At 51.0% G+C, this 22498-nt stretch overlaps 1 protein-coding gene across 1 annotated transcript in view; it reads left to right on the top strand.

Annotated features, from left to right (window-relative positions):
* CYFIP1 (cytoplasmic FMR1 interacting protein 1) overlaps positions 1-22498 on the top strand; it is a 68133-nt gene that overhangs the window by 8663 nt on the left and 36972 nt on the right. The window contains 13 exon segments of the mRNA XM_053658818.1: positions 831-953; positions 1029-1118; positions 2258-2335; positions 2619-2720; positions 4258-4439; positions 7394-7490; positions 7605-7733; positions 9141-9245; positions 10705-10796; positions 12658-12775; positions 17531-17653; positions 19993-20118; positions 21430-21596. Of these exon segments, the coding sequence (XP_053514793.1) occupies positions 837-953; positions 1029-1118; positions 2258-2335; positions 2619-2720; positions 4258-4439; positions 7394-7490; positions 7605-7733; positions 9141-9245; positions 10705-10796; positions 12658-12775; positions 17531-17653; positions 19993-20118; positions 21430-21596 (1526 nt within the window). The 5' untranslated portion in view covers positions 831-836.

The raw sequence follows: 22498 nt of genomic DNA, 5'->3' as shown, positions 1-22498 counted from the left end.
GAACCTCGCATCTGCTGCTTCCCTGAGGCCCTGAGCTGGGATGAGTGGCTGGGACGAGTGGCGGGTGCCTCTTCCATTCAGAGTTCGAGTCTGGCTGCCGCTGCACTTTCCTTCTCGGAACAAATGTAGTGGCCCCAAGTGGCACATGGGGGTGGGGACTGGCCCACATTTCCCATCTGGGGTCAGCTGTTTGGCGAGTCTCATCTGGGGTTAGCGCTACTCCCTGCATCCTGTCCCTGGTTGGAGCAGCGTTCAGCAGGAGGCAGGCTGGAGTGTGCCAGGTCCTTTCCCCCGGAGCTGGCACATGTGCCTGCCGGCTTAGTGGTCCCTGCAGGCTTAGTGGTCCCTGCAGGCTTCTGGACTCCCTAGCGTATAACCCTGCTCCGGGGAATGCCCAGGGGACCCGGGGGCGTCTGCTTGTGGGAAACCCTGTTGCCGCCTCCAAGGCTGTGCTGGCCTCCGGGGGCAGATGTGGTGTCGAAGGGTGTTCCTTCTTCCGGCCGTGGGAGGGGGTGTCAGGCCCTCCCAGAGAGCTCTCGAGGGACAGTGGCCCCAAGGGGGGAAGGGTGGCAGGAAGTGAAACCATGCGAGGTGGCCCCTGTGCCTGCATTGGGACAACTTGAGGCCAGCGGAGCTGCAAGGTGACTCCCTTGCCGGCAAGCCCTGGGAGACACACCAGAACCTGGGGACTGGCCCGGACCCCCTCCCAGTCCCTCGCGCTCTCAGAAGAGGGCAGGCGAGCGGTGGCCCCGCTCCCCCCAGCCCTGGAAGGACTGTCAGGGCGCCCCCCTACCTCCGCCCAGCACAGGAGGCTTTGTATTTGGTTCCAGGCCAGGATGGCGGCCCAGGTGACCCTGGAGGACGCACTGTCCAATGTGGACCTGCTGGAGGAGCTGCCTCTGCCTGACCAGCAGCCCTGCATCGAGCCCCCGCCGTCCTCGCTGCTCTACCAGGTGGGTGCTGGGCGCCCGCGGGGCTGGGTGACCGCAGGGCGGGCCTCCGCCTGATGCTCTCTCTCTTCCTTTCAGCCCAACTTCAACACTAACTTCGAAGACAGAAATGCGTTTGTCACCGGGATCGCCAGATACATCGAACAAGCGACCGTCCATTCTAGCATGGTAATTCCGTCCACGTGTCTTTGTTGTCGTCTGGGGAACGGCGCATCCAAATGGCAAATGTACCATCTTCTGGCGTCATCCTGATAGGGTACCCACCCGGGAAAAAGAAGAGTGAATAAAATGCCTTTTTTTTTTAAGCTTTTTGGTTTTCTTATGATAAAACAGTACATGCTCTTTCTGCAAATTTCACGTCTGTGGCCCAGAGAACACCTTCGTCCGCATTCTCAGGAAGCCCGTGTTCGCCCGTCATACGTACGTGTACGCATGCGTGCCACTTACATAAGTGAAGGGCGTTGTTATAATCACGTATTTTCATGATTTCATGAATAGTTTGCAAATGTCCACAATTTAACAGTTTTTGCATGTTTCTGTACTTTCCCTTGTTACTTACAATAAAAAATGTGGTCATGAACAAGTTGCTAAGTACAGAGTTATTGCCTTTGGCTAAATTTATAGGAGTAAAATTACTGGGTCAAAGGTTGTGAGCAGTGTGAAGTGTCTCAAAAACGTTATCAAATTGTAGTTGACATTCTCAAAAACATCTGTGCAATTTTTACCACTTTTTGCAAAGGAGACAATGAAAGCAGTAGACACTAAGCGGTTTTTAAGGACGGTGCCTCTCTTCCATGATGCCCAGTGTCACGGGAACACTGCTTAGATTTTCCTTCCCGCGCCGGGGACCGCAGACCTGTGTCAGGCTTCCTCCCGAGCAGAACAGTCTCTGTCGCCTGGTGGGGCGAGTGGTGACAGTGTGCCTCTGAGCTGCACCACCCCTGCCCCTGCCCCATGACCCCACTTCAGGCCTGCCTTGCCCTCGGGTTGTTTGGGGCTGAGTGGAGCTCAGAGGTGGCAGCTGTGGCGAATGTCTGTGTTGCTCCTGCGCAGAGGTGCCTGCATGTCGCTGACACCACTCTCCAGCCTGCAGTTAGGCCCGGGGGTGTTTCGGGTGGTCGTCAAGGCCACACGCCTGCATCACAGCATCACCAGCTTCTGAACAGCTGTTTCTCACTCAGTACCGGTGCTTGTGCCTGAAAGGGAGGCAGGATAGTTCCTGCCTGTAGATTCTAGCAGTTTGTCATCTCCTCTGTTAGGGTTTTTCCCCTGCTTGCCTTAAATTTGCCCTGTGCACCCCCTTGCAGAATGAGATGCTGGAGGAGGGCCAAGAGTATGCTGTCATGCTGTACACCTGGAGGAGTTGCTCTAGGGCCATCCCTCAGGTACCTTGCTGTTCTGTCCACCCGGCCAGACCACGCCCCTATGTCTCCAGCCCCGCCCAGCCCAGCCAGACCACCTCCCATACCACCAGCCCAGCCAAACCCAGGCCCTTATCTCACCAGCCGGGCCAAGCCCCCCATTTCACCAGCCTACCCAGCCAGACCACACCCCACACCTTCCCCTGAATCTACCCCTCAGCAATCAGGGAGGACTCCGGGGCTCTAACGGAGTCCTCCCATGCTTCCGGCTGGGTTGAAGCCTCTTTACGTGCTTGTGTATTCCTAGGTGAAATGTAACGAGCAGCCTAATAGAGTGGAAATTTATGAGAAAACTGTGGAGGTCCTGGAACCTGAGGTCACCAAACTGATGAATTTCATGTACTTCCAGGTAAATGACAGCGAAATAATCCTAGGGGGTTAATCCTAGGCGGAGGCAGAGGGTGCTGCCACTGTGACCCTGTTACCCTGAACTCAGTGCATCAAGTTCATGTAAATTAAAGCGGACACACAACTTCTGAGTCAAAGGGAACTGAGCCTTTGACAGTTCAAAGTCTGGTGGGCCCTCTGAGAATAAACACTTCTGTTGTGCTTCACTTCCCTTCTTCAGAGTGAATTTGTATTTCCTGCATGAACTCTGCCTTCTCAGTTCCGAGTATGTTTGTCTTTCTGCCAATGTGCACTTTCGATCCATCGGGTGTTTTAGGTGTTTTTTTCCTCAACCACACCCTGACCACTCGCTCGGGTGGTCCTCACTCTGGCCTTGGCTCCTTCTGCCCCTTGGTTAGGTACAGTGGCCACAGGGAAGGGGCTTGCTGGCTTTGAAAGGTGTGCTTTGGAAATGTGTGACTTTTTAAAAATATATTTATTTACTTTTAGAGAAGGGAAGGAGAAAGAGTGGGAAAGAAAATCAATGCGTGGTTGCCCCCCATGTGTACCCCACTGGGGACTCGGCCCACAACCCAGGCATGTACCTTGACTGGGAACTGAACTGGCGACCCCCTGCCTCACAGGTCCGTGCTCAATCCACTGAGCCAGACCAGCCAGGGCTATGTGACTTTTTTTATTACACGTTCCCTTAGCAACGGCAGAAGATAAAACTTAGGAGATGACTTTTTGTTTTATCTTAAAAGTTGTCAAGCCCTGGCTGGGCGGCCTGCGGGGACAAAGTTTTCTCTCCCTGATTTTGTTGTCAACCCTGCTGGGTGACCCAGTTGGTTGGAGCATCACCCCGTAGACCCAAAGTTTGCAGGTTCCAGTGCGGTCAGGGCACAGAGGAGGCAACCAATTGATGTTTCTCCTCTCTCTCTCTCTTTCTTTCTCCCTGCCCTCCCTAACCCCCACTTCTTCTCTCTTTAATCAATAAATAGCCCTGGCTTGTGTAGCTCAGTGGATTGAGCATGGTACTAAGAAACAAAGTGTTGCTGGTTCAATTCCCAGGCAGGGCACATGCCTGGGTTGCAGGCCAGGTCTCCTGTAGGGGGCGTGTGAGCGGGAACCACACATTAATGTTTCTTTACTGCTTTCTCCTTCTCTTCCTCTCCAAAAATAAATAAATAAAATCTTAAAAAAAAAACCCAAAATCAATAAACATATTCTTCCAGTGGGAATTAAAAAAAGAGGACCCCCCCACTTCACCTCTGAAAGCTAAAACATCTGATTTAAAGGCATTCCATTGCAGCATTTTGTGCTGTAACTGTACTGTAATAATCAACAACATTCGTTTACTTAAGGGGCATAGTTAGTGAAGTACAAAATTCACAGTTCTTGTCAGAGAGCAAGGGCGTGTGGAGTCTTTCTCCCTGTGCCTTAACTACGCACGTGCTCACTGAGGTGGGGGCTCTTTGAGTCTGGATACAGTGCTCGAAGCTGGGCGGGGAGCTGGCCCTTCACTCACCGCAGCTCTTCCGCGCCCTTTCTCTGCTCAGAGAAATGCCATCGAGCGTTTCTGCGGGGAGGTGAGGCGCCTGTGCCACGCGGAGCGGAGGAAGGACTTCGTGTCCGAAGCCTACCTGATCACGCTGGGCAAGTTCATCAACATGTTTGCGGTGCTGGACGAGCTGAAGAACATGAAGTGCAGTGTGAAGAACGATCACTCCGCCTACAAGAGGTGAGCCTCCCCCTGCGCCTGCGCCAGCGCCACGGTGGGGAGCGCGCAGTGGGGCCTGCTCACAGTGGGTGCGCAGCCCAGGTGTGCTGAGGTCATCGCGGCTGGTTGGCGGTGTAGAACGGTTTGATATGTGTTCCTGGGGTGGCCGGCAGGCGACATATGCTGTGATGCATTCTTAGAGGTATGTGTCGCGTTCCTGTATTTGCTGAGCTCAGCACCATTGGGAGGGTGGAGGCGCGTCAGACCGATCATTTCTAGCTCACTGAGCCCTACGGTCACTGTGAGGGGTTTGGCGCTCGGTGAGGGGCAGGTGGGTTCTGCAGCCTGAGAGTGTTGCCTCCGCTTGTCACTCTCTGATCAGGTGGCCCCGTGGACCGTCTCACAGGGTCACGTTGAGCTGCTGGGTTTGCCAGACCGGCTCTCCTGCAGCGTGGTTTTCTTTTCCAATGTGGAGGGGAGAATTGGGAAAGGGGGGCGTGGTGTGGCCGTGTGTTTCTGGAACGCCGTGTCGGGTGGTTGGTGGCAGGAAGGGACAGGTGGGCAGCCTGCTGTCTCCTGATTGATGTTTCTGTAGAAGGTCCGTGTCAGGTAATCGAAGGCACGGCTGGCTAGAATGAGACACCGACTAATGTTTCTTCTCGCCAGGTGAGGAATCTGGGCGATAAAATTAAGTTGGAGATTTTACTTCCCATCTTGGTAGGCTGGAATATGTCCCATCGGAAATCAGACAACTGTTGATGTATTTTTAAAATGAAAATGACACAGGGTGGGGCACGAAGCCCAGATTTAAGGATGACGTGGGAGTGGAGCTAGATCACCCAGGTGTTAAGCCTTACTCATATGAATAAGTACGGGTGTTGCACTCCGTTCTCCCAGAATCAGTCAGCTCTGACCAGGAGACCTGCTGAGTCTTTGCAGTTGACTGGTTTACCCTGCTTGGGGAGGAGAGTGGGGAGGCATCCTGTTCAATGACAGTGTGGGCAGAGCGTGGGGGCTTCTGAGGGGTAGAAGGTGGGACCCACCAACTAGGAGAGCAGCTTCTGCTCCTGGCTGCACAGATCACTTGCTGCATGATTTAAAACAACTTTTAAAAAATTTATTGATTTTTAGAGAGAGAAAAAAAAAAACTCCATTGATTTGTTGTTCCACTTCTTAATGCATTCATTGGTTGAGTCTTCTGTGTGCTCTGACCGGGGATCGAACTCACAACACTGGTGTGTCAGGTGTAACAACAATCTTGGTGTAATGATGCTCCGATAACTGAGCTAGCTGGCCAGGGCTGGCTGCCCAATTTTGGGTAGCTTTCTCAGCCCTTTTGATTTTGTTAGAGGTATACAGCATCAGTGGTTTTTAAGTTCAAAAGGTTTTTTTTTTCTTTTAGCAAATGCTTTTTTTTTTCTCATAGCAAACGGCATTTCTATTCCAAAGTCTAGGTTGTAAGATAATTTTTTAATGATGAAGCTGCTGGAGGAAGGCTGTCTGGGGTGCCTGGGCACCCCTCTAGGAGCTGCCTGGGGTTTTCACCACCCCTCAGGTGACCCTCACCCCTTTCAGCTGCAGCCTCTTCCTGTGACCTCTGGGACCCCCCTCTTGGTTCCCTTCCCAAACAGTAGTCCCGCTCCTCCCCAACCCCCCACACCAACACTCCCACACATGTTTAATTTGCATCCCGCTGGTAATTACTTGTACCGCTACTTCTGAACATCAATGCCAAGATCCCTCATATGGTGATGGTGAGGCCTGAGGCAAACAGAAAACAGCATCTTTGATCCCTTCCTTAGTCTCAGCGAGTACTCAAATCAATAGAGCACTTTAAAAAGGGATGTTACCATAGCAATTAATACAAAGTTTAACCATTCATATATTTTTTAAAAAACTCATAGGAATAACAGTGATTTAAATAAGATTTCAGATTCTTGGACCTGAACAGTCCTGAGGTAGGTGGCCTGCAGCTGATGTGGGGGTTCCACAGTGTTTAGGACCCAGGACTCCTGCTGTCCTGCTGCTCTGCTGCCTTCATATGTTGCTTCATGGCACAAAGTGGTTTCTTGAACTCCAGCCGTCATTTCTGCATTCCAGTCACCAGGGAGGAAGAAGAATAGAAGGGCCTGCACTATCACCCCAAAGTAAACTTTCAGTTGCCTTGCAGCACTCTGCATTATGTCTCATGTCTCAGCCATCGATCGTGCATGGGTGTTGCATGGGTGAGAATTTTTCTTCTATAAAACCCCCAAGGTTTTAAGTGGCACAGACATGACCTTACGTGGCAGCTTCCTCTAGACGTTTGTTGCCCAGCCTTAGACATGTGGAGTCCTCATACCACCTCACACTTTATTGCGAGACCTCAGAGAGGCTCTGCCCAGGGCCTGGCACTGGTGTGGGACCGCAGTGGACAGTCCATTTTGTGTGTTCCTGTCTGTTCTCCTCTCAGCCCTGGGGGTGGGTCATTTGCCAAAGACGTAAGTGAGGCTAGCGAGAGTTCCGGAGGTTGGTCCAAAATGGAACTGCGTGTTGGTAGCAGAACCAGGATTCTGTTGTAGACCTTTGATATCAGAACTGTACTGGGTCCCTGACCCGCAGGTGAGGTGGCCCAGAGGGTTCTCATCACAGAACCTTAATGGTGCTGGCCTCTTCGTCACCGTGCTCTGGGGAGGTGGCTGTCCTCAGACTTGGGGGCAGGTAGGTCCAGGGAGAGGCCAGCATGCGGTGGCCCTGCTAGGAGGCCCGCTGATGTCACTACCACCAGCTCTGGACCGCAGGGTTGTGAGCAGACCAGCTTAGGACCCTGGGCGGAGAAGTTCATGGAGGCTGACGCCATAAACCAGCCGCTGAGACCACGTTTCTGCAGGTGGCTGCAGCCACAGAACCGCGGTCTCAATTTTCCCATGTTTTAAAAAAATCATGAAGCCTGTTCGTCAATCAACTGCTTTTCCTTTTTTTTTTTGCTTTCAAAGGGCCGCTCAGTTTTTACGGAAAATGGCAGACCCACAGTCCATCCAGGAGTCGCAGAATCTGTCCATGTTCCTGGCCAACCACAACAAGATCACCCAGGTAAGGCTCGGCTGTCCCTGCCCGGATACCAGGCACCCTGCTGCGGGATGGGGCGGGGCCGGAGGACCCAGTGGACCCGGAGCAGCCGCTGGCAAGGGTCTCCACCTCTTTCAGTCTCTGCAGCAACAGCTTGAAGTGATTTCAGGCTATGAAGAGCTCCTGGCTGACATTGTGAACCTGTGCGTGGATTACTACGAGAACAGGATGTACCTGACGCCCAGCGAGAAACACATGCTTCTCAAAGTACGTGGGCGGGGTAGACGTGGGAAGCACCTCCTCCTGGACCAGCTGCGCTGTGACTGCCTGCGCTGTGACCGCCCTCGTTTTGTCAGCCTTGTGTTCTCATGCTTGTGTCTGCATCTGCGCATGCGCATATGTGTACGCAGCAGCCTGGACTGCAGGCTCCCCGCACATTGCCTGAGTGTGTCCTGCACTTCACCCCCGTGCCATGGGCCCCAGCCCCAGTCCCCCGAGTGTTCGTGGGCGATAGGTGTGGGGTCAAGGACTTTGCTCATTCAGCCTTTTATAGCAGAGCTCATACCAGAGTGGACTTGTGAAGCATAGAATTCCTAGGAATTAATTATAGGGCGTCCGATTTAGGGTTTTTCAACTTTGGTGTGACAGTGATACACCTTCAGTAGGAACCATCTTTGATTTTGAAATTTTTAAAAAGATTTTATTTATTTTAGAGAGGGGAAAGGGAGGGAGACAGAGAGGGAGAGAAACATCAATGTGTGGTTGCCTCTTGCACGCCCCCTACTGGAGACCCAGCCTGCGACCCAGGCAGGTGCCCTGACTGCGAATTGAACCGGTGACCTTTCGGTCCACAGGCTGGTGCTAAATCCATCGAGCGACACCAGTTGGGGACACCTTGTTCTTTGTTATTATTCCGTTCAAGGCAGGAAGGTTGTCAGTGGCATTTCTCACTGGGAGGAGAAGAAGGGGTCCTGGTTCCCCGCCCGTTGTTCTCCCCAATGCGGAGGGCACCCTGGACCCACCCTGGCTGGGTGTCCCTCCCACCGAACACTCTACCTGCCAGAGCTGAGATCTCTCCCTGCTGGACAGCCCCATGGAGGGTCGGGCTGCAGGGTGCGGTCCAATGCAACAGTCCAGAACAGTGGGTGTGTGTGGAAATCTGCACTCACTATTGCTGCGTGCTCAACCAGAGGTGAGGAGGTCGATGTGCCTGGGAGGACGTTGAAACAGCCAGAAGAAATGACACATATAAAAGAATAGCTTCAGCCCTGGCGTGGCTCAGTTGTTTGGAGTGTCCTCCTGTAAACGGAAAGGTTGTGGGTTCAATTCCCAGTCAGGGCACAGACCCAGGGGGGCTTCAGTCCAAGGTCAGGGCACATAGGAGAGGCAGCTAGATCCACGTTTCTCACTAGCGTTGATGTTTTTTGCTCTCTCTGTCTCTCCCCTTTCTTCTCCCCTGTCTCTAAAACTCAATCAGCATGTCCTCAGGCGAGGATTAAAAAAAAAAGAATAGCTTCACATGAATGAATAGCATCCATTCCCGAGGAGCTTTTAAAATCGCTTTTTGAAAAAACGAGGGAATTGTCATTTCAGAGTTCTGAACTGTGGCCCGTATGTGCTCGTGGGTGATGAGCCTGCGAGCCGACTTTTCTGGGCCGTCTGACACTTTTGCAGGTCATGGGGTTCGGCCTGTACCTGATGGACGGGAGCGTCAGCAACATCTACAAACTGGACGCCAAGAAAAGGATAAACTTGTCCAAAATCGACAAGTTCTTCAAGGTAAGCTACATTTTAATTGACGCATCCCCTGTTTGAGTTTGGGGGCGGTGACCCTGACCTGTCCTGGGATCCGGGCAGGGCGGGGCTCCTGCTCCTGTTTGTGGAGGTGCTGCCCCCCCCCGCCCCCAACACTGGTTCCACCTGGGTGAGAATCGCGCACAGGGGGGATCCTGCCGTGTGTGTGCTCATGTCTGGTGGCTCCCTCCCTGTGTCACACACGTTCCTCTGGGAGCCAACAGCCATGGTCCGTAGGCCTTCATTGTGGTGCTGCCGGCCATCGGGTGGTCCTGCCACAGTGCGTTAATATTTGTCCCCATCTGTCACCGTGAGCATGTAGTGGTTTCAGGGCTGTGGCTGGTGTGAACAGCCCCACGCTGACTTATTGCGCGTCTGCGCGCGTTTCTGTTGGACATTTCCCTGGGGTGGGTGTCGGGGTCACGGGCATCAACAGTATCGGGGTGGTAGACACAGCCTAAGCGCCCTCCCACGCAGCTGCGCGGATGTGCGTTCCTGCCTCACTCCATGAGTGAGCGCTCCCATTGCTCCAATCCTCGCTGTCACTCAACAGCGTCTGCGGGGAATCCCGAAGGGTGGGTGTGTCATTATGATTTTAGTCTCCTTGGGGTTCAGGTGCTGTTTTTCTGATGACTTTTCATACTTCAGCACTTTGTATTGTTCTCTTTTATGAAACATCACTTTAAATTTCTTGGTGGTTTTTTTTTTTCCCTGTGGTACATGGGTGTTGTTGGGCACATGGCTCTAAAACACAGATATTCCCCTATGTGCCTCTCCTTTTCACTGTCTATTTTTTAAAGATTTTATTTTTAGAGAGGAGAAGAGAAGGTGAAGGAGAGGAAGAGAAACATCAGTGTGTGGTTGCCTCTCATGTGCCCCCCACTGGGGACCTGGCCCACAACCCAGGCACATGCCCTGACTGGGAATGGAACTGATGACCCTTTGGTTTGCAGCCAGTGCTCAATTTTCACTTTCTAGTGAAAGTGAAAAGGCTCCCAGTTTTCACTTTCTAATTGTTCCTAGTGTATAGGAATAACCATGGATCTAGCGAGAGTTAGTTTAATTTTAATATTTGAAATAGTTTTATGAATGTTGGTTCTTGTATTTTGTTCTTGAAGTGAATGTAGAAGCTGTTGACAATTTTTTTAAAGGTTGAATTTATTTATTTCTAGGGAGTGGGGAAGGGAGAGAGAGAAACATCCGTGTGTGGTTGCCTGACACGCACCCCCTACTGGGGACCTGGCCTGCAACCCAGGCATGTGCCCTGACAGGGAATCGAACCAGAGACTTTTTCGTCCTCATGTCGGTGCTCAGTCCACTGAACAACACCAGCCAGGGCTGTTTAGAACCTTTTTGCACCAAATGACTTGCAGAAAATGTATTCAACACACAGTAATGATTAGCATTATTCATTTGTCTTGCGATTTTTCTTTGTTGAATACAGCAACTCCAGGTGGTCCCACTGTTTGGGGACATGCAAATAGAACTGGCGAGATATATCAAGACCAGCGCCCACTATGAAGAAAACAAATCACGGTAGGAGAGCGAGCTGCCCAGTTAGAACGTTCTGCATTGTTCTCACTGTGGTTTTGTGACAATTCATGTGTATCTTGTGATGTCACCTTGACATTCTCAGCCATCCGGAACTGAATGCCTGACACAGTAGCCCTTGGCGAGTGTGGCTATTTGTGTTGAAATTTCTTAAAAATTTACCACATTTTGCCATGTATAATGCGCACCCATGTTCTTTGCCCAGACTTACAGGAGAAAAATCTTGTGTTTTAAATGCTGAAATCAACTTTTTATTTAGATACTATATAAATATTTAGATACTTGTTTTATGTGTTGTAAGAGAATTTTAGCATTTGTTTTTGAACATATTATGATACAAGAAATTGTATGTAACAAATAATTACAAAACAGGAGAAGAGATACAAAGTATTTCAGGTACTGCCCACGTATAATGCCCATCCTCATTTTCCCTCAAAGATTTGGGCAAAAAAGTGAGCATTATACACGACAAAATATGGTATTTCCTTTAGAACAGCCATATTTCCAATGTTTAGTAGTTAGTGGCTAATTTTTTATTTATTTTTATTTTTTAAGATTTTATTTTTTTATTTTTAGGAAGGGAGGGAGAAAGAGGGAGAGAAACATCAATGTGTGGTTGCCTCTTGCACGCCCCCTACTGGGGACCTGGCCCACAACCCAGGCATGTGCCCGGGAATTGAACAGGCAACCCTTTGGTTTGCAAGTTGGTGCTCAATCCACTAAATCAAACCAGCCAGAGCAAAATCTTTAAAAATTAAAAAAGAGCAAAAGGGATGTTGCTTGAAATAGATGACCACATTTTGCCACATATCATGTACACTCACATTTTTGTGTGTATTGTACATGGGATTACTATCCCCATATATAATGTGCACCGTATTTTTTTTCCTCAAAAGTTTTGGCAAAACGTGCATGTTATACATGGCAAAATACAGTATCTTGAAAAGTGGTCACTGCATTTGTCTGTTTTGGGCAGCGAGGACCAGCTGGGAAAAAACAGCACGTGCCGTGTTGGGGAGCGGCCCTCTGAGCCCCAAGGCCAAGCGTTCCTCCCAATACCTGTGGCAGTGTCAATTCTTAATGAGCTCCGTCCCCACTAATTTGTGTCTGTTTGCTGCGGATATGTTGTGTTGCGCACATGGCTAGTTACACTGACACCATCTAACTTCCGGTAATGTCGGTTTCAACTCTCCCGACAAGGTTAAGTTCATCCTGAGTCTCCGGCTGACTTGCTTTTCTGCCATGGCTTCTCGTTTTCCTGTGTGAGTGATAAAGGGGTGTCTGTCCCCACCAGCCCCCCAGTGATGTGGCCGTGCGTCCTTGCTAGGGTGGCTCAGAGTCCTAAATCCAGCAGCAGCTCTCAGCCTTTTAGAACATTGGTTAACTATTATATGTGTTGTTGTTCATTTCATTTTTCAATTACAGTTGACATTCCACCTGACTTTGTATCAGTGTCGGCTGTGCACCACAGTGGTCACACGGTCACATGCTTTACAAAGTGTTTCCCCTGCTGTTTCCAGGGCTCTCCCGGCTCCATACACAGTTATTACAATATTACTGACTCTGCTGCCTGTGTTGTAACTGACATCCCAGTAGAAAATGGGTGGGCGATTGAGGAGAAATTGTGATGACTTTTCAAAGACAGAATTAGGAGGTTGGACAGAGACGTCGACCTGGGGCCGTGGGTCCAGGCCAGCTCCTCCCTCCCTGAGGCTCCGCTGCCTCCGAACCCTGCAGGGACCTGGGGACAGTGGCGGGCCATCCTGAGCGCGTCCTCTGCCAGCGCGGCTCTGCTCTGGCGTACATCCCAGTGATGCCTCCCGGTGACATGTTTTCCTCCCTCCAGGTGGACATGCACGTCTTCTGGCAGCAGCCCCCAGTACAACATCTGCGAGCAGATGATCCAGATCCGGGATGACCACATGCGCTTCATCTCCGAGCTGGCGCGCTATAGCAACAGCGAGGTCAGAGCCCGCGCCCCACACAGGGACCCATAGTCCCCTCTGCTCTTTGTCCCCAAATGCGACTTCGATCGCTTTGAGAAATAGAGATTCGTGCCAGATCTTCGGCGGCACCCATTACACCAGAGGGGGCAGTGCAGTGAGCTTTATCTGACTCCTTTTTTTTTTTTCAGAAAAGCATAATAGGACCCCAGAAAAAGGACCAAGGAGAGACCATGAGTGAAGCGGCATCTCCTAGTCTAACCCCGACTAGATGGGGTGGAGAGCGAGGGTGTCTGGGGGCCAGGGGTGTGCGGGAGCCTCTGGGTTGGCGGGAGGTCTTCCTGGGTGTCCCCACCTGCCTGGTGTGGCTCCGAGCCTGTGGGGGTGCAGGGGGTGGGGTGTGGCGTGGAGGAGCCGAGGGGGTGCCACTTCTTACATCTCAGGGAGCAAGGCAGTGAGGTCAGCGGTGTGGGTGCTGTGAATTGTCAGGAGGGACCCAGGGACTTGGGGGTCCACACATAGGTCTGATTATTTTTCAGTCCTCACCCAAGGATATGTTTATTGTTTTGAGGGGGGGGGGATCAGTGTGAGAGAGAAACATCAGTTGGCTGCCTCCATGTATACACCCCAAATGGGGATCAAACCCGCAACCTAGGTATGTGCCCTGACCAGGATTGAAACCTGTAACCTTTTAGCATACAACACGATGCTCCAACCAAATGAGCAACTCAGGCAGGGCGCCATTGTTAGCTTTAATTCCCGCTGAAGGGGCTCCTCCAGCAACATTGGCCACAGCTCATTGAATTGGCCAAGTTGACCAGACAGGCTGAACTTAGTCACCAAAACCCAGAATCCGTGCTTGGCCATCTCTCCCTGGAGAGTAAGGTTTCTCTTGGACTTCGTTTTGTCCCTAGGTTTCTCCCTCTGGGGATGAGACATTGTTGTTTGGCAAAGTTGCCTGCAGTGCTTAGCTTCGTGTGCACTGAGTGGGGCCTGTGGGACGCTCACCTGGCCCGTGGCACTGGCGGGTCACTTCCTCTGCGGGGCCTGTGTCGGGTGGGGCCCAGTCCTCACAGTTACTGCGATTACTCGCAGTCCTGCAGGGCACCTGGCACACCTGTGGCCACCCAGCGAGGTCACAGGCAGAGGGAGGGGCCAGGGGGGAGCAGTGGGGGCATAGGGCTTTGCAGGGTCGCTGTTTATCAGTGAATCGCCAACCCGAGAGCAGGGATTACCCTATTTTGCCATGTAGAATGCGCACTTTTTGTCCAGACTTTTGAGGGAAAAATAAGGATGCGCATTATACACCAGTATAATAAGTACATACCAGGGATATAAGAATGATTACACACCGTGGAAATAATGCACAAACGTGCATTATACACAGGAGCGTGTTATGTGGGGCAAAATACATTAGTTGCCCTGGCCTGTGTGACTCAGTGGATTGAGCACCAGCCTGCCGACTAAAGGATTGTCAGTTTGATTCCCAGTCAGGGCACGTGCCTGGGTTTCAGGCCAGGTCTCCAGTAGGGGGTGCTCTAGAGGCAACCACACATTGACGTTTCTCTCCCTCTTCCTCCCTCCCTTTCCCCTCTAAAAATAAATAAATAAAACATTTATTAAGAAAAAGAGGGGAGAGCAGCATCTGTGGGAAAAGCAGGGCCACCGAGGATGTCCCTTACATATGTTACATGTAACATACCCCAATGTGAGCAAATGTCAGAAGCCTTCAGGAGTTTAAGATGGAACTTTATTGGCCAAAGTTTCAAAGTTTTACCTGCACAGGGGCGAACTCTCGGGGTGCCTCCAGAGACACACGGGTGCCAAAATGGCTGCAAATGAGAGTCGCACCTAACGCTTACAGGCTAGGGTTCTTATAGAGGTGAGCAAGCAAGCAACTTCCAGAAGCAGAAGGTGGCAGTTAGCTATTGGCTCAGGGGCTATACTAAGGTGCGTGATCTGACCAAGGACTGGTTACTAGAGCTCGTGGACAGCTCGTGAGAGTATAGCTGATTGGCTCTTAAACCTCATGCTGTGGTTGTGGTCTTTTTACGCCCCCCCCCTTGGCGTTCCAGGAGCTGACTTAACACAATCAGCTCTGTACCTCCTTATGTGCACCCTGTCCTTATGGTCGAGCGAGCAGCTAAAATTGAGAACAATCACTTCCTCATTTCCCTGGCTCCTTCATTACATAGATCAAGCAGCCCGTTCTCACAGGAAACTGGGAGTGGGGGGCGACCTGGCTCTCTGGCTGTTGCCTTGTGTTTGTTCAGGCCGGGAGCCTTTGCAGTGTCAGGTCGGCAGTCAGCAGCTCGGTGTCAGGCGCCCACACCTGTATCCTCTGTGCAGCCACGATGCCCGTTTGCTGCCTAGCTCCATTCACGGCGTTCTTGTGCTTTGGAGTTCAAGGGCTCCGGTTTCCCCCGGCCTTACTTTATGTTGTGATGTATAAACTGCGTTTGCTGGTCCACAGTCAGATAGTGGAAGGAGGGATGTTCAGCGAAGTCTGCCTGCCCCTCCCCTCCTTGCTGTTCAGCATTCTTAAATCTAACTTTTTGTTATTTGATATAAGCAAGTACCCGTGATGTGCGCATTTTCCGTGACTCGCTGAGTGGAAGCGCACTGTGCATGTGCCTCTCTTCACCCCGATTCTGCAGACACGGGGCCCTCGTGGTACCGTGAGAAAAGCATTTCGAGGACCACACATGGTGGGCTGAGGTGTAGTAGTAAGGTTTATTGAGGCAGGAGCAAACACGGAGGGCTGGCCACACGCAGTTGGTCTCTGTCCACTGTGGAACGAGTCCAGCCTTGTGTACATCAAGCGTAGAAGTGAGGCCAGGGCCCAGAAATTCTGCACCATTGGTTCCGTCCACGGCAAAGCTGAGTTCAGTTCAGCCCTCGTTCCTGTCCTGCTAGCGAAGTCTAAATACCAGCTGTGATTTGGGGGTACTGTATCACTGCACCCAGTCTTGCTCTTGGGATCCCCACTGGGAGACTACCGCTACCGCCCTGACGGCTGCTGGGTCTTCACGTCTGCTATCAGGGGGCTAAGGAGTGTGTGTTGGTGGGGAGAGAGGTACAGGGCTTGCCTTTTTTAAGCTCTGGCTGTGTTATCTCAGGCTTGGGAAGGCCTAGGAGCTCTTTCAAACTAACCAAGCAACTTCCCAACCCTTCTTCCCTCAGGCTCACCTTGGATCCTTCCCTTAACCAATCCATTTTCTTAGATTTCTGGAGTTCTGTGTGTCTTATCTAATCCATTCCTTCTCCCAGGCTCGGCTCCACCCTGTGTGGGAGCCACCTTGCTCCTGCTGCGCATGCCTCATAGTAGAAGGCCATCCCCCTGCACCAGCTTGGCTTCTCCAGGGCCTGCGCCCAGCAGAGGAATTTCCTAACTATTGTTTTAGCTCATTAACCCAGGATATTGACCGCTGACGATCCTTCCCAGAGGAGTAGGTCCTGAGAGCGAGGGTACAGACGTCCCCCCGGGGACCCTGTGAGTGCTGCAGCGCCCTAACAAGCAGGCTTCTTGTCTGACTCAGCTCCCCAGTTTATTGTATCGAGTTGGCCAAAATGTCTCTTTCATTTTTTTCCATAAATAGAAGACACGTTTTTCATTGTCACCAATAACTTTGTTGATTTGGCCATTTTGAGTATGTCGGCTCTCTCCCGCTATTGGCTGCTAGTGGGTAGAGGCCAGGGGCGCTGCGAAACATCTCCCAGTGCTTGAGACAGCCCCACGGCAAAGAATTACTTGGCCAAAATGTCAGTGTTACCAGGAAACATTATAAACCACTTTTGACACGTTCGATCAGTCACAGCACCTCCTCCATACACTGCACAAGACTTTTGATGCGTTTCAGTTGTGTTTCTACCGTTCTTGAGATAGTAAAGCATAGTACACTGCAAATGTGCTTTCTTCCACCTTCAGTACTAAAATGGCTATACGAAAATTCACCAATTTTGATAATTTTTTAAAAAAGGACACTGATAAGACAGCTGTTACAATCCAGTCTGACAAAATTGTTCCAAATGACCTTAAAGACAACTAACTAAGCACTACTAGAGCCATCGTACAGAAGACAACGCGAACTTTTTGACCAACCAGATATGTAATGTTTGATTCCCTTTGCTCCCTTCATTAATATCTAGCCACCTATTCTAACAGCACAGCCTGCCACATCCTGTGCTCTATGCTTCTGGAGACAGGCCCGTATTCACTAGCTCAAAATTTGGAGCAGGGGATAAAGCTTCATTGGTTGAGAAGGCCTAGCTTGTGAAGATGGGGGAACTGCTTCTCAACTCCATTTTGAGAGAGCGCAGAGTCAGGCGTCTTCTGTAATGGGAAGGGAGGCCGCCTGAGGCAGAAGTGGCTGGAACTGCAGACAGCCGGGCCCCAGAAGCGCTGCCAGGAAAAGCAGAATGTTTCTCAGTCCCCTGCTGCTCTGAGTCATTACTTCCTGCCTGTTTCCCCAACTCTTCCCTGAGATGCCTGGGCTGCTCAGGCCTCCGGCAGAATCACGAGGTCATTAGCATGTCGGTGGCCGGAGCCGTTAGTCTGAGACCTTCAGACAGGAAGCATTTCAGTCCGTGCTGGCTGGGCATGGACATGGTCACCGCCTTCTGCTGCAGGGAAGGCTGGTGCGCCCCATCATTGCATGTTTGGGGGACAGCATCTTTGGCGTGGGCTCCTGGACTGAGCTGGATGGGTCCGGGGCAAACACAGGGCTGGTTTTTCTGGATGTGGGCCGACTTCCTGACGCCCCTGGGGTTCTCTAGGTTGTCACAGGTTCGGGCCGCCAGGAGGCGCAGAAGACAGATGCTGAGTACCGGAAGCTCTTCGACCTGGCCCTGCAGGGCCTGCAGCTGCTCTCACAGTGGAGTGCACACGTGATGGAAGTGGTAGGCACCCAGCTCGGGAGAGGGGACACTGCGGGGTGCAGAGAAGCGGCTCCCCTCCCCGCCCCCAGTCGGTTACAATTGTTTTTCTACCCAAACTCCTCAAGAAATTGACTAAATGATATTTTTTCTGCATTAACTTTGGCCTTTGGATCAAGAATAAATGGGCTTTTTATTTTGGGCTCTAGAAATAAGGTTAGGTATCAGTTTAAATGGAAGACGACTCAACATGTATTTCATTTATGTGTGTTAACAACTAAATGGCTGCATCTGTTAAAACAGTAATGGACTTAACTTTGTACCATTATGGTGATTTTGAATTCGCATTTCTTTTTTTTTTTTAAGATTTTGTTTATTTATTTTTAGGGGAAGGGAGAGAGGAAGAGAGGGAAACATTAATGTGTGGTTTCATCTCATGCACCTCTTACCAGGGACCTGGCCTGCAACCCAGGCATGTGCCAGGACTGGGAATCGAACCAGCGACCCTTTGGTGTGCACGCCGGCACTCAATCCAATGAGCCACATCGACCAGGGCAAATTTGCATTTCTTTTTTTCTTTTCTTTTTTAAAGATTTTATTTATTTTAGAGAGGAAGGGAAGGAGAGAAGGAGAGAAATATCAATATATGGTTGCCTCTCGTGAGTCTCCTGCTGGGAACTGGCCTGCAACCAGGCGTGTGCCCTGAGAATTGAACTGCGATTGTGTGGTTCGCAGGTCCATGCTCAATCCACTGAGCTACACCAGCCTGGGCAAATTTGCATTTCTTTAAAGAGAATTTTCTCTGGAATTGCAGCCATCAGTTTTTTTGTATGGCATTTGTCAAATGGTTTCTGGTGCCACATAAAGATTTGCATTCCTGTAAGTCATGGGTGATCTTTTTTTGTTTATTTTCCTTAGACAAATTTTATATTGAATGAGGATATAATCATTTGAAAGGCAAATCCTTTTTCTAAACGGTGATGAGATACTTAGATTTTTAGATATTCCACACAAAATACCCAGGCCATTTTCCCTCATGTATTTCTTATATCTCTGATATATTTCTTAAACCTGTACTCCCATGGCAAGACTGGTTTTATGGAGATAGATTCTGTGTGTGTGTGTGTAATTTTCAGATGCAGCAAATAGTAGAAGGAAGACCTTTTAGTATAGGGGTGTCAAACTCATTGTCACTGGGGGCCACGTCAGCCTTATGGTTGCCTTCAAAGGGCCCAATGCAATGTTAGGACTGTATAAATGTAACTACTCCTTCACTAGGGGCAAGGAGCTTGTTGCTGCTGCAGGATAGAAACAAGGTGCCCAGCCAGATAAGACAAGGTAGAGGGCCGGATTCGGCCCCGGGGGCCTTGCTTTGGCCACCTGTTTTCGTGGCTTTGACTGTGGCCAGCGCGTCAGGACATCAGCAGCCAACTGCACCACATGTTAGACCTCAGTTGGGCAACCTCAGCTCTTGAATTGAGATGGGAGAGAATTCACAGCCAAGGAACTCAAATACAAGTGAAAGTTTAGAAACTCACAGAGCTAGAAGAAAAGTTACAGAGGTGAAGGAAGGGCCTTTGGAGCTTAGGAGAAAGAAAGGTAAAGAAAAATGTGTCCGGGAAGGAGCAGGGAAGGCGCGGCTTGTGGGGGAAGAGCGCATGCGCGCCCTAGAGCCATGGTCTTAAGGGGTTTTATCCATTTTCCAAAGGCAGGGGTTTTAGGGGAGGCCTCAGGGGAGGACCCCCATAGAACCTTCATCAGCTTTCCAGGTGTATTTCCTCGGGGTTGGGTCCCCACTGATTAGTTGGCACCGGGGCAGGGGGTCGTCAGTCATCACGGCTGGTCCTGACATCAGTCATGGTGTCACCCGCCTGGCCTGGCCTCGCCGCTTTTCTGGGCCTGGAGCTGAAATTCACTGAGGCCCAGATGGCACCTCCAGGTTGACCGGAGCTCTCTCTGTGGGCCGCAGCCCCGAGGCTTTGTTCCCGAGGTTGCTGGACGTGGGTCAGACCTCGTAGTCCTGAGGGCTGAATGCCGGAGGGAGTGGTCTTGCAGGGGCTTGCGTGGGGCTGCTCTCCAGCCCCCTTGCTCCCCTCTCAGGGGGTCTACCCGTGCCTAGCGACAGGGGGTCTAAAGCTCTATGACCAGCGATGTCCCCGGGGAGGAAAGGCCACCCTGGGGGGAGGTCCCACCTTACAGTCGTCCTTGGCCCCGGGGCTCTTCGGCCTGGCGACCTTCTGTACCTGGCCCATCCTTGCTCCTCTGCTCCTGTCTCTCTGGCTGCCTCACACGCAACCAGCATTTTGCACACGTTCAGCGTTTTGCAGTCGGCCGTGTGTCTCCCCTCTCCCCGCCCACCCCAGTATTCGTGGAAGCTTGTGCACCCCACCGACAAGTACTCCAACAAGGACTGCCCCGACAACGCCGAGGAGTACGAGCGTGCCACGCGCTACAACTACACCAGCGAGGAGAAGTTCGCCCTGGTGGAGGTGAGCTCGGTCCGCTCTCTCTTCCTCCTGTGACTCTGGCCGCACATCGTCTCCCCTGCACGTCGTCTTCCCTTTCCAAGGCGGAGGCAAAGACTCCAGTTAACTGCCTATTTCTTGTCACTGCTTCTGGGTAGGGTGGCCCTTGTCACAGTTGCCCAACGGAATAAAACAGGCTGCGGGTTCCTGGTCTCAGCTGATAACTCCTCTGGGGCGGGGCAGGCGCCTGGGAGCTGTGACACGGGCGAGAAGCAGTCCCAGCAGCTGAGAGCTGAGTCCCCTGCTCCGCTCTCCTGCTGGGTGGCGGGCCCTTCATTTCACTGCCAGCTTCCTTTTATTGGTGGTTGTACTTTTCCTGCCCTTTTTAAGAAATCTTATGCCCTGGCTGGTGTGGCTCAGTTGGATTGACTGCTGGCCTGGAAACTGAAAGGCTGCAGGTTCGATTCCCAGTCAGGGCACATGCCTGGGTTGCAGGCCAGGTCCCCAGCTGGGGGCACATAAGAGGCAACCGATTCAATGTTTCTTTCCTTCTGTTTTTCCCCTCTCTAAAAATAAATAAATGAATAAAATCTTTAACAAAAGCAAATCTTTCTGTTTGTAAGAGCTCCTTGGAGATTCATGTCCTTTGTATCTTCATGTAAATATTAGAATCTTTTCGTAGATTTTTTTAAAAGATTTTATTTATTTATTTTTAGAGAGGGAAAAGGAGAAAGAGGGAGAGAAACATCATGTGTGGTTGCCTCTGGCATGCCCCCTGCTGGGGACCTGGCCTGCAACCCAGGCCTGTGCCCTGACTGGGAATCGAACCGCGATACTCTGGTTCGCAGGCCCGCGCTCAATCCACTGAGCTATGCCAGCCAGGGCCCTCCGGCGTTTTTATGTCGATGTTTCTCTCTCTCTTCCCCTTCCCTTCCTTTCCTCTTTCTCTAAAATCAGTAAACATATCCTCAGGAGAGGATTAAAGAAAATTTGGTGAATATTAGATTATTACTGTTTTCAAGCTTTTTTTTTGTTTTCTAATGTACGCCTCTAAATCTCACAGTTGACCTTTCAGTGACCTTTCCCTACACCCCATACATTCTAATGTATTTCACTTTCCTTCAGATTGGGGTGAAATTTGAATCCCACTTGGATTTGAATTGGAGAATTTCCTTTCTTTAAAACAGAAATTTCTCTTTTACTTCAGAAAGCAATACAAATTCACTAGACAAATCCAAGGAGGCGCTCAGGCAGTGGGAGGGTGGGCGGCCATTTGGGGCGGGCAGGGGGCAGGCCACCTCCCATCAGGCCCCCAAGAGCTGCGTGTCCCTGCAGGTGATCGCCATGATCAAGGGCCTGCAGGTGCTGATGGGCAGGATGGAGAGCGTGTTCAACCACGCCATCCGGCACACCGTCTACGCCGCCTTGCAGGACTTCGCCCAGGTCACGCTCCGTGAGCCGCTCCGGCAGGCCATCAAGAAGAAAAAGAACGTCATTCAGAGGTCAGCGCCCCCGCACGCTCCAAGTCCGAGACGAGAGTATCGGCGTGGGTTTCCACGGCCAGGAATTGGCATTTTCATAGCTGTGGGGTTGGCCAGAAAGTCCTTTTGGTTTTTTCCGTAAAAGAAAAACACATTTTTCATGTTCACCAATAACTTCTTTGATGTGGATATTTTGAGTAGGCTGGCTATCTCCTGCATGGTAGAACGTTGATTATTCTCGATTTAATTGCTGTCAACTTCACCTGGTGTATCCGGCCTGCGGAGCATCGTTCGGTGAGAAATCTCTAGCACAGAACTTCACTCACAGACCACTTTTGACTTGTTTCTTCATTCATAGCACCTTCTCCGTACACTGTAAAATATATATATTTTTGCATTTCAGTTGCGTTTTTACCTTTCTTGAAATAATAAGGCATAATGCCAAATATATTGCGTATTTTCTTCCATATTCAATATCACTACTCAAGCCCCTGTTACGGAAAAAACCAAACGAGTGTTTTGGCCAACCCAATATGTTCAGCACATTTAATTCTAACCTCCAGATACCATTTGGTAAATTCCATCCAAGTATAAGGCAAGGGTCCAGTTACTACTCTGAAAAGCCCCCTGCAGTAAATCAATGGCACGGTGTCCATGCAGTCTGGAGACCCAGGGACCACGGTGCCTGCACCTCAGGGCCGGGTGTGGGTGTCTCAGAATCTGCCTGAGGACTCTGATCCCCGGGCCTGTGGGGACACGCAGCCCAGCATTCCATCTCCCATCTCAGTGTGTTGCTTTCAGTATTTTTGCTTCTGTCCCCTTTGGCCTGTCCTACAAACTGGACAGAAATGGTCAGAAACTATAGGATGTTGCCGAGAACCTGTGGCAGTCCTGAGCTAGTTTTGCCATGGTCAGCCTTTTTC

This window comes from Artibeus jamaicensis, unplaced genomic scaffold (genome assembly GCF_021234435.1).
Source record: "Artibeus jamaicensis isolate MK-2021 breed Jamaican fruit bat unplaced genomic scaffold, CSHL_Jam_final scaffold_612, whole genome shotgun sequence".
In the NCBI taxonomy this organism is placed as follows: domain Eukaryota; kingdom Metazoa; phylum Chordata; class Mammalia; order Chiroptera; family Phyllostomidae; genus Artibeus; species Artibeus jamaicensis.
The sequence above is the reverse complement of the archived record's forward strand: the minus strand, read 5'-3'. Positions and strand labels throughout refer to the sequence as shown.